Raw genomic sequence first — 12,798 nt, forward strand, 5'->3', positions numbered from 1 at the left:
GAGGTTAAGGCCATGGTTCTGACACCAGTTGTTGGTCTCAGTGAGGCCTGTCTGTAAGATGTCAACATCACTTGGGAAGTTAATAATAGCTCCCAACTTGCAATCGTCTGCGAACTTTGTCAGCCAGAGTCCCTTCCCAATTTATCTTACACTACAAAGTTTAAAATATAATGAAACTATAATGAAAGTGTGCATGTGAAGAAGATACTCTCTGCATAGTGCTCATTTTTATTTGCTAGTATTCATGATATAAGTACAAATTGAAAAACCCCATCACCAAATGGGACTATGTTTTTATATATATGGTTCTATTGTGTATGGTCAACCTAATTTAATGTTGAATTGAAAATAAGGACAAAAAAGTTCAAACATACACAATAATGAAAACAAAAAATAAATTAAATAATATCAAGAAAAGAAAACTATTTCCTCTTCTGATATTAACACTTCAGTCCCCCATAACAGTAGCCTCAAATTCATCTGAATACTTGCAGTGTTACGGGACCGCGGTGGTGGTGCTGTGGTAGCGTTGTCACCTCACAGTAAGACGCTGTCCAGTTCTATTCACAGTTAGATCATCTTCTGCATGGAGACATGTGTGAATGGGCGTGCCTTCATTGAAGGTTGTGCGTCAAGGCTGGTAACTCGGCACGTAAAAATCAACTACCAATCATTAGCGGACCGGAGTTCCGCTGTGGCAACCCCTAACCAGGAAAAGCCGAAAGACACAAACAAACTTGCAGTGTTACGGGAAGATTTTTATGAAGGTAAGGTATAGGGTTAGGGTTGAGGGAAGTGACAGCATTAGAGTTAAGGTTAGAGTTAGCACCCATTACTAAAGAGGGCAAATGTTGATCACTGTTAGTGGTTTAGGGCAAAATCTTCAAAGAGAAATGGATGTGTTCACAAATTTAAGCATGACTGAATATGGTCAATTCAGTTAATGATATTTGTCTTTGCACACAGAGCTATTTTCAGCTCTAATGCTCAACCAGAAATATTGATGTATATGTATAATAGCACTACATTCAATGATGGTAGACTTAATGCCACTTCTAAAGCCCACAAAAATGCAACTGGTCAACTAGGCTAGGCAAAAAAAAAAACATGAAAGAAAATATTTAATCATAGAGCCTTTTGTACATATAGCTCAGGTGAACATAAAGAGTTCTAATATGAGAAATCATCACACATTTTTTCATCTCACAGCAGTCTGACCCTAACACAAAGAAAGCCTACCAATACACAAAAAGTAATGGAGTGACGAAACATAGGATTTTTTGGGGAGGTCATAACATTTTGGGGATTGCAAAAAACTGCACAAAGCATCAGCCTGAGGTTTTATTCAAGCACTTGTTTCACTGTAATAGGAGTGAAGACGTGGATTTTGGACTGCTGAGAGCAATGACTTCATGTTAAAAATTTAACAATAAAATGATCATCCGTTGTACAACATTAACCTTTGTTCTAATTGATTATTTTTCTACATTCTTAATATTTGTCTTTTCAATGAATCTGAGTTCACTGAAGCATAAAGATCGTTTGTTTATTTAGAAAAACAAAATTAAATATTTGGGAAACATTGAATACCATAAAAAGTTAATTGCAGTATGAGTCCTGACTTCCTTATTTCTGGATTTTTTATTGAAAATAATTCAAAAGAACTACTACTTATTTTAAAATATCGGTTTCAGATATATATAGTTCAAGATTTTCTCCATCTATAATTAAAGAAGTAGTTTTACCAAAGAAGCAGCTGGCCACATAAATCTACAGAGGCGCTGATAAAAGTCAGCTTTCAATATTTATAACCTATATGTCTTATATCTGTATTTTAAATGTGAAATGTGAAAATGTTTAAAATGAGTTCTACTAAAAAAGTATTCCAAAAAACTATTAATAAATCCAATATAATCTAAACTGGTTTCATGAATTCTAGGTCATGACTAACAAGCCTCATTTAATTCAGTACAATCATTGATACCATTCACAAGCCTCATTTAATTCCATACAATCAGTTATACCATTAACAAGCCTCATTTATTTCTATACAATCAGTGATACCATTAACAAACCTCATTTAATTCTATACAATCAGTGATAACATTAACAAGCCGCATTTAATTCTATACAATCAGTGATACCATTAACAAGCATCATTTAATTCTATACAAACATCAGTGACACCATTAACAAGCCTCATTTAATTCTATACAATCAGTGATACCATTAACAAGCCTCATTTAATTCTATATAATCAGTGATATCATTAACAAACCTCATTTAATTCTATACAATCAGTGATACCATTAATAAGCCCCATTTAATTATATACAAACATCAGTGATACCATTAACAAGCCTCATTTAATTCTATACAATCAGTGATAACATTAACAAGCCGCATTTAATTCTATACAATCAGTGATACCATTAACAAGCATCATTTAATTCTATACAAACATCAGTGACACCTTTAACAAGCCTCATTTAATTCTATACAATCAGTGATACCATTAACAAGCCTCATTTAATTCTATATAATCAGTGATATCATTAACAAACCTCATTTAATTCTATACAATCAGTGATACCATTAATAAGCCCCATTTAATTATATACAAACATCAGTGATACCATTAACAAGCCTCATTTAATTCTATACAATAAGTGATAACATTAACAAGACTCATTTAATTCTATACAATCGGTGATATCATTAACAAGCTTCATTTAATTCTATACAATCAATGATACCATTAACAAGCCTCATTTAATTCTATACAATCAGTAATACCATTAACAAGCTTAATTTAATTCTGTACAATCAGTGATACAATTAACAAGCCTCATTAAATTCCATACAATCAGTGAAAACATTAACAAATCTCATTTAATTCTATATGAGCACCAGTGATACCATTAACAAACCTCATTTAATTATATACAATCAGTGATACCATAAACAAGCCTCATTTAATTATATACAAACATCAGTGATACCATTAACAAGCCTCATTTAATTCTATACAATCAGTGATACCATAAACAAGCCTCATTTAATTATATACAAACATCAGTGATACCATTAACAAGCCTCATTTAATTCTATACAATCAGTGATACCATTAACATGCCACATTTAATTCTATACAAACATCAGTGATACCATTAACAAGCCACATTTAATTCTATACAAACATCAGTGATACCATTAACAAACCTCATTTAATTCTATACAAACATCAGTGATATCATCAACATACCTCATTACTTCTATACCACCAGTGATATTATTAACAAACCTCATTTAATTCTATACAGTCAGTGATATCATTACTGAAAGATCTCCAGTTGATGTTATGCATTTGGATCCATCAAAAGTCTCTGACAGTCTTCTTCCATGTGATGATTCAAAAGGACTTAAACAGCAAAAAATTAACTCTCACATAGGACAATGGATTGCTGAATAGTTGTTTAATAAATCATTTGGGGTCAACATACAAAAGGGCTTGCCAGAATGTAATAATTGTACATGTGGAGTGCAACAAACATCAGTTCTAGTGTGCAAGGTTTGCAGATCATCTTGAGCTGGAGGCAGTTGTTACATCAATCCAAGATCAACAAGTTTTATGAATACTCCATTAAAAGTGGACTTACATTTAAAACAAAAGAGAGCTTTGTTACATATTTAGTGATGGAGAAAACATATATGCCTATGCTATTAAAACTCAGTTTAAGATCATGTAAAAACGTATAGACATTTCGGAATAACTGTTGATTACAAGCACAATTTTATACCCAAGTATCAAAGAAATCATCAGAAAATGTTATACTAAAATTAGAGCTCTCTTTAGCTCATTGGCTTTGTGACAATAGTTCTACTATACTTCTTCTTCTTTCAGCTTTTCCCGGTTAGGGGGTCACCACAGTAAATCACCTGTCTGCTCATGATTGGCAGTCGAGTTTTACGGTGTCAAGTTGCCAGCCCGGCACCCAACCTTCCGCAGAAGGCACACACACGCATGCACTAGTGCCTAGGGCCAATTTAGAGTGTCCAATGCACCTACAGCATGTCTTTGGGATGGAGGAGGAAACCAGAGCACCCAGAGGAAACCCACGTGACCACAGGGAGGACATGCAGACTCCGCACAGAAGGCACCCCAGCTGAGAATCAAACTGGAAAACCTCTTGCTGTGAGGCAGCAATGCTAACCGCTGCACCACTGCAGCCGCCCACTAGTTCTACTATACTGATTGCCTAAAAGCCAACAAAGCATAATGCCAAAAACAAATATCTGAAATACACAAGGTTGAAAACTCAAACTCTAACCCCCTCATACAGTGTAAATATTTATATATCACATCCACAGTTTCATAAATATGAAGAAGGAAGGAATCTCCCAAAACAAACCCCCTCATACCCTGTAGATATTTATATATCACATCCAGAGTTTCATAAATATGAAGAAGGAAGGAATCTCCCAAAACAAAAGAATAGCTGCTGGCATACACATAGCAAACCACACTGGCAGTAATTTTCGACGATAAGGCAGCATTAGTGATTAGTAAGTCATTGGATTGTGACTCAAGCATCTGATACTAGGAGCAGAAGAAATCAGGAACCTATGGAAAAGCCTCAGGCATTGTATGGTCTTAAATTAATTCCTTAAATCTCTATTAAGACCTATAACAAAATATAATGCAAATGTTTGCAGTTATTCAGTAAAATATACAGATTTGAATAAATACAGACTCATTGATCTAAATTTATTTGAGTATTCAGCTTTTTTTTTCATAATGAATAACTATCGCAATTGGAAAAGTTTATAATTGCTTACTTTGAAAAGATCCATTTTTGTATTTTATGGTTGATATCCATCGAAGAAGTGCTGAGAATAATGCACTTAAGTCTTAATAATCATTACATGAGAGTTAAAATCCTAGGCTTCTTATTCTCATTCACCAAATCTTATTTTACTTTATAAGTCATTCCAAACTTCCACATTTTCTATGCTTAAAAAATGAATACTGCATCTTAGGTCCATGAATACATTGCACTGACGTTTTTTTTTAAATGCCCTGATATCAGGTATGGTTGATGATCGTAGGTTTTGACTTACAAAGTTGGATCCATGCTCCTTAATGGCCAACTCAAGGCTCTAGAACCTATTTTGTACATATATTATGAAATCACAACATTGTAATATTATATAAAGATTTGCAAACAATGATAAATTTTGTACAAAAGCACTGATGTGCTTGACGTACAGAAAAAGCCATCACCAGTAGAAATAAAAAGCTGTTATCTTTCTCTTCCTATGCAATTGGTACATCTTTACAAAAATATTGATAAGGCATAGGCAGAACAGGAAAAAAAAAGAAATGTGATAGTTTAAAAAAAAAGCCATATATAGACAGAAGGAAATAACTTTTAAAAATGCAGTATAATACAATAAAAAATAATGTGGATATAATAGAAACAATTTCACAGCTCATGAGAATCCATAGAGTCCAAGTGGCTGATGCCATATTACAAAAGAAAGGAGTTACAAACACAGTACAAAGACACACACTGGATAGTGCAGGACAAACTCAAGAAAGCCTTTTTTGCAAAAAGATTTTGATTCACAGGAACAACCTCCTTAAAGAAAAACAGCAAAAAAAAAAAAAAAAAAAAACAACAACTCAAGAGTGAAAAAGATCTTTGCAATGTACTATCCGAATTTGAATTAGGGGAAAATGTAAACCATGTGGACCAAGTAAATATCTGCATTCATCAAAATCTATGTTTCTTTCTTAAAAATCTGAAAAATGAAAACAAAATGAGCATATTATTATTATTTCTAATAAATTGTAGCTAAATTGTCAACAGTCAAAGGTGCTTACTTTAGACAAACACCAAGCACAAGATCAACTAATACATAGATTTATACCAATTCAGTGCAGATTGACACAGATGTAATTTAACATTTAAATGTTAATTGATCCAGTATGCATTTCTCTATTAGCAAGTATTGCCTGGATGTTTAAATCATTTTCTGAGATTCAGTTTGAGAATTATGTATTTGTTTGTTTATTTACTGTATTGATTTATTTCATAGTCTAATAAGTAACTGTATGCAAGTGTCTTACTTCATCTTTCAGTCTGCATAAGTTAACAGATAAAGAGTGAGAAATATGTGAATGCAGTTTTTCTCAAGTTAACCTTTTCACACAAGAAATTGGGACATAGCCAACAATAATGGGGGACAAAGACCCAAAAATAGGGACAATTTTACAATATTGCCCTTACAAGCTTAAAAAGTTAATATACTAAAAGGTTTTGTACTAGCATGCATTTTTCTGAGGGATATAAAGTCTGAAACGCAAATGTTTGTTATTATTCAGTGACATCCATCTTCAATGATTTGCAAGAAAAGCACATGTTTTATGAGGGACAGACAAAAATAAAAGGCAAAAATCTGGATATTCTGTGATAAACTAGTCAGTTGAGAGGTATGACTGTTATGATAAACATCCTGCTGCTGCCTTAAATGTGCAGCTTACTGGTAAATTAAATAGTTGACATTGTGACATACATTTTCCTCTCAGCTGTTTCTCTCCTTATTTTGGAAATGATTCCCTATCACCATTTTTTTATAGCTATATTCCCTAGAACAATTATCTTCCCATACTGCCATCTTTTATAATTAATAACTCCAAATCTTTGCTGTCTCTGGGCAATGCCTGGTTTGCTCCATATTGATATGGCATTAGGTAAAATTGCTCTAGTACTTTCCATGGTGGGAGCAGGTCCTGTCTACTGGTTGAAGAAGAGTCAGGTCTGAAGAGACAAGATTATAGCAAAAATGCCTCAAAACTCAAGTCTATATGCCATATCATTTGCATATGGGGAGAAAGCCTTGACTATGTGACAAATGATCAAAGTTCGAAAAGCAGTTTGGTTGCCTGCAGGCACTGGTGTGGGAGGATGGAAGGGAGTAGCCACTGCCAGTTTGTCCATCCTGAGGGGAAGAAGGTGGTTCTGGTTCATCACTTGGGTGACACCTTGTGGTAGTACTAAGTGTTTACACCATGGAACTTGAGTTTACTCAGCTTGCATGGCCATGTGCAAGTCACACGGTGAGCTGAGAGGAATTCAACATGCTGAAGCAAACTTTATCTTGCAGCATGGTTAGACAGGAGTTCAGAAGAGCTGCCACAGGGGAGAGAAAGAGGGAGCTGCTATGTTGTGGGAGATGGTAGGCTGTCCCACAAGTCCAGGAAACTGGTCAGCTCTTTACCTTCCATCTCTCCTTGTCCATAGGGGATTCCCAGACAGGAACAAATACATCACAAAGTTCTCTCCTTGCCCAGGATTTCCTGACTCCTGCAACTGTTGAATGAAGGAAGGGAATGTTAGATCCCAATAGGTGAGGCATCTGGTTCAGCCCTGTGGGGAATATAGAATGCAAAAAAAAAAAATCAATTCTAGGTCACCAGTCCTTTCTAAAATTGTTCATTATTGGCAGAAAAAAAGACCTGATACTGGAGGTCCTAATGCTTAAAAATGTAAAAAAAAAAAATCAAATTCCCAAGATCTGTTTTGCAACCTTAATGCATTTTTTATAGGAGCAATTCAATCCTCCTGTACCTCCCACTGTGGGGGAAGTGGCCTTCTACACTCCCACTATTTACCTACTCCTTCTCCAAGGTTGCTAATATATCTGTGAATGAACAAGTATCTGACACAAATATTTTAAAATGTATCAACCCCAGCAATACACCTCCTGGTACTTTGCCATTTAGTTCCCTTTTATCATATGAGATATATAATATCTAGTCTAATATCTACTATATAACTCTCTGCCACAATATGTCATGCCAGCTTTGTGCCCCTCAACCTCAGCTCGTTGATGTTTACCAAAACATTTTGTGAGTCACTGTGACAAAGAGCTTAATGAAATCCAAAAAGCCTGCATCCAGACACTTCCTTTATAGCATCTCTACTTTTGTTATACTACTAGTGAAATCTAAAATGTGCATTTGGGGGGGGGGGGGTTGAGACAGAATATAGGCAGTGTTGTATATATATATATATATATATATATATTTTTGTAAAACAAAAGCAATCATAAAATATATTTTAAACTATTGTAGAAAGAAAATTACACAGACGCAATACTATTTATTTACGTATATGCAGTATAAGTTATACATATCCATAGTTCAAGCTTACAAGTACAAGTTGTCATATGGATGCTGTACTGATGACTAGATCATATAGTTGTGTGGATATTAACATTTGTGGAACAACTTTAGAAAATTCTATGTAGTTTTATTTTGCTTCATATTAGTGGAATAAACATTTGATAACATAAATATTTTTGAATAAGTTGCAATTAATGGTAAGCATTAATATCAAACAACTAGTTTTTGTACTCAGCAGAAATTTATGGACAGCTTGCATAACATTCTTTTAAGGACTTTAATAGATTCAATGTGGAAATTAAACATGCTGTTTCTAGGAAAAAAATATTAATTCCAAGGTATGCCCTGAGTATTTATTGGCAGGACAAATGGAGAACAACCTTTGTATACAGCTGTACTTAAGTCTTTTAAGTGCTAGAGGAGAAAGTTTTATTCAGCCATGACGCAGAATGGTTAGTAATGGAACCATAATATTTTATTGGATTATTCTCGACTGAAACCTGAAATATTGCGTATTAAATATAAAGTATACCAAATAATGAGCTTGAATCAGTGGCAACACTTTTTCTGGAAACAGTAAAGCAGTTTACTTTAAATGAATGCTTTTGAGGTGGGGTGAGCTTTGCCACATGCTTTTGTGTGGAGGCTTCACAAACACATCTTCAGTCTCTCAATATACTAGTTATAAGGTCTCAAAACCTTATAGTAAAATGAAAAGTTAGCTCTCTTTTGAAATCAGAGTTACCTCTTCTCTGATGTGATTCAACCTAAGAGTTACTTTATTTGGAGATCAAGAATATTTAGCAAAGGATAGATACTGGGGAATGAAATTGGGTGCACCCCAACCCCTGTAAAACCATATAAACTGTGCACAATAATTTGATTCTAGGGCTATTGGTCAGCTTGAATTTCACTACTTTATTTGCAACAATTTAGCATTTGATGATTAGCCAAAGATAAATCATTATGTTTATTTAATAACTTGTTAGTCAAGCAATTCCTTTGTTGCTGATGGTTTATTTGACACGTTTTTATATTACAGACAGCACTACAAGTCTTTCTGGCATATCTGAACATCCTGAGCACAAATTCTATAAAGATTTAGCTTGTAAAACTGTATGATTTGACAAAATGTTGAGATTTTATCAACAATGAATATGGTGCAACAAGAAGACACACCTTTAATGTCAGTCTTCCATGGCCATCCCAGTCAATCTGGATGTCATTGTTGTAGATAAGGCGGACTGAAGACATTAGTAATCGCTGAATGCGGAGAGCACCTTAAACGTGAACAAAAATAAATAATCCAGAGTAAATAACAGAGAATCAAACCAGAAAGTCACAGAAACAATAATTATGTGTGCCAACTTAAAGTTTGAGTAGCTCTTAAGTGAGAAATGAGTAAAAAAGAATATAAAACTAAGAAATGATTCCAAAACCGAGCATAATCTTACCTGTGTAGTTATTGATTTTTAATGCTTAGTCTTGTGTTTGAAAGTATAAGTGGTTCAAATGCATTTTTTTACCCAATTACAATGCAAAAAAAGTTCTGTAATATACAAGTCATAAAACCAGGTATTAGCAGATTGCATACCTTTATATATCTATATCTATATCTATATATATATATATATATATATATATATATATATATATATATATATATATAATAGATAATATAAAACAGTCTGCTCTTTATTTCTCAGTGGACAACTATGGAATTCTGCATTCTTGGTCTCTCAAACTAGAAGCTGGGGTATAACTAAAACTGGGTGTTGAGAAAAGCAGCATACAAAAAAACATCTGATGGACATGTGAATGGAAACACACACATGCAGCCATGTACTCAGTATCAATGCATTTTGGCATTTTTGGGGAGGAAAACTAGATAGTTGTTGACAAGAACATTTATTTGAAGTCTTCAGAAATGTAAGACACATCAACTTAGCTGCTGCCTGCTTTAAAGAAGTAGCACAAATAATGGTTTTATTTTATACTTAAGCTATGATAGATGATTGGAAGTGCTTTAGCAAGGCCAGTTGTCTCTGAAGGGTGTGGCAAACTAAAACATAAGCAAGTCTTAATTATCTAGCTGGTAAAACTGGCATGCATATGCACAGGGATCACAGTTTTATGTATTTGCATTTCTGTACTTTTTAAAAAATAGCTAGATGCAGATAAACTTTATACATTTATGATATGATTCATTATAGACTATGTATAACATTTACCAATTTATTATGATAGCTTTTATAGATGGTATATCACAGCAGAATATGAAAAGATCATCAGGGTAAAATATAAGAAATCATATCAATGATGTGGTATCTAAAGCAAATAAAATGTGCACTGAAAGCTGCTGCGATACCTCCATTTAGATCTCATGCGAGGCAACCATCTGACTATTAATCTGTTGAAATTCGCTATGAAACTGAAAAGTAATTCCATTAAGCAAACTTTAAAATACTATAAAATTATTGTTATTATTATTTGTTTACTGGGAAGGCTGGATTTGGGTAACAAGTAACCCCTTTTCAGCTGATGCCTGGGGAGGTAAAACTCCAGTACAAAAGGCAATAATAACATGAAATATAAGTGATTATACAATGGTTGGTCATTAATATTCAGAAATGAGTTGGCCAGCCCAACCAGCATGCCCGTTGTACATCCGAGAGTATACTAACGAAAAAAGGTCCAGTCGCCCGGTCTTTTCCCCGTTAGTATATCTTATAATATTTTTTACTTTTCCTTCTTTTTTTGAATAAAAAAAGAAACCAGAAGACTTTAAGCAAACAAGGGAGACAGGGCAGACAAAAATAAAAGGATAATTAGGTATGTTCTACAAAACTTAAAAAACTTACCTGATTATCCTGTTATTTTGTCTGTCACGGCTCTCCCAATGTAAAAAGTCTCTTGGTTTCTTTTTTATATTCAATAAAAAAAAAAGAAAAAAAAGAAGAAACAACGAAGATCTTCCTTTCTCCATTGTGACCTTTGCACAGCACTGATGCACTGCATAAGCGTGGGAACACAACTCCCATACACATGAGCAGTACCTCAAAAATGCCCCAGGATACCTTCAAACATGGAAGGGCAGCACGGACGCATTATACAAAGGCATTATTAAAGAAAAGTAAGTATTTTTTCTCTTAATGCCATTGTATAATAACAATAAACAATGGTTGGGTGTGGGCAATGCTGGATTTACCCATGGTTGACTTTGTTTCACCCCCGTGATCAAACCACACCAACCATGGGTAAATCCAACATTACCCACAACCAGCTGTGGGTTATTGCTTAATTATCACACTTGGTAAAATGTATGTATTTGCTAAAGCTAGACAATTAAAATAATATATAAGAATAGTTATTTAGGTACAATGACTGATTATGCTAAGGTATGTATTTAAAAGTAAACATAAATATTAATTATGATTGGAGGTTAGCTAACCAAGTGGCTGGTAAGGCAATTAGTTTGTTATAAAGCTTCTACATTAAATAAAATATAAGATAAAAGCTCAAACAGGTTTCTAACACTATGGTAAATTCTACCCACTAGAAATAGGTAAATATACTGTCTGAAACTTTAACATGCAACAGTAGTGCAACAGTTGAACCTTTTAGTATATGATGACATGCATGTCTGTCTAGGGGTGTGTGTGTGTGTGTGAGTGTGTGTGTGTGTGTGTGTGTGTGTGTGTGTGTGTGTGTGTGTGTGTGTGTGTGTGTGTGTGTGCGTGTGTGCTCAGATAAGAAATGAACAAAGCATATTTACAGATCTAAGAATATGCTACATTTAGTGTGTGTGTGTGTGTGTGTGTGTGTGTGTGTGTGTGTGTGTGTGTGTGTGTGTGTGTATGAACGCATCTGTATATTTGTATCTAGGGCTTCTATAGGTTACATAGTTGCTCCTCTTAGTGAAACCACAAATAAGTAAGGTACTCCCAAAAGCACTTGTTTAACTAAATGGAATCTGAATAAGCTCACTGAGCCAATGATGTTGCTTTTTAAGATGTCTTTACAGTATGCAGTAAAGTAGCAAGCAAAATACATTTAAAGCTGTTAAGGTTTGATTATGTTTACAAAAATGGATTTAAATCATTGCATGTGCCTGTGATCAAAGCATTATTTTATCCAGGTGGTTTGTGTGTGTGTTTTTTGTACAGAGGAGAGGGATAAGAAAAGCCTTCAGAGGAGTTTCTCCATACTTTATAACTGGCCTTAGTAATGTTTGGACAAAATGCTCTTAAAGCGCATAAAACTTTGTGCTGAACTGCTATAGCACCACACTGGAACTCAGTTTTTAAGGTCAGATAATGCAATCTTTAGTCAGAGAAAATATATGTGGAAAACTAAACCATAATTTGATAAATTAGTGATGATGATTTTGCACCTGAGGAGTGCTGCTACTGCAGTTATTCTTGTGGGTTCAGTAATTTACACTGCTCCAGAAAAAAAAAAATCTGAATCAGCTCTACGTTCCATGCATTTATTACTTTTTTATTTTTCTTTGACGATTATGTTGTTTTAATATAGTGGTGCTGTCAACTTGCTATCAGTAATGTTGCATGAACATACACTCACACATCTATATCTATGTGCATAGA

At 34.2% G+C, this 12,798-nt stretch overlaps 1 protein-coding gene across 1 annotated transcript in view; it reads right to left on the reverse strand.

The window, feature by feature from the left end:
* Positions 1 to 12,798, reverse strand: part of VWF (von Willebrand factor) — a 749,192-nt gene that overhangs the window by 556,514 nt on the left and 179,880 nt on the right. Inside the window, exon 13 of the mRNA XM_044087471.1 lies at positions 9,371 to 9,471. Coding sequence (XP_043943406.1) covers positions 9,371 to 9,471 — 101 coding nt within the window. The remainder of the gene's footprint in view (positions 1 to 9,370; positions 9,472 to 12,798) is intronic.

The sequence above is a fragment of the Protopterus annectens genome, chromosome 11.part0, assembly GCF_019279795.1.
Source record: "Protopterus annectens isolate FY-2018-M chromosome 11.part0, PAN1.0, whole genome shotgun sequence".
Taxonomy (NCBI): domain Eukaryota; kingdom Metazoa; phylum Chordata; order Ceratodontiformes; family Protopteridae; genus Protopterus; species Protopterus annectens.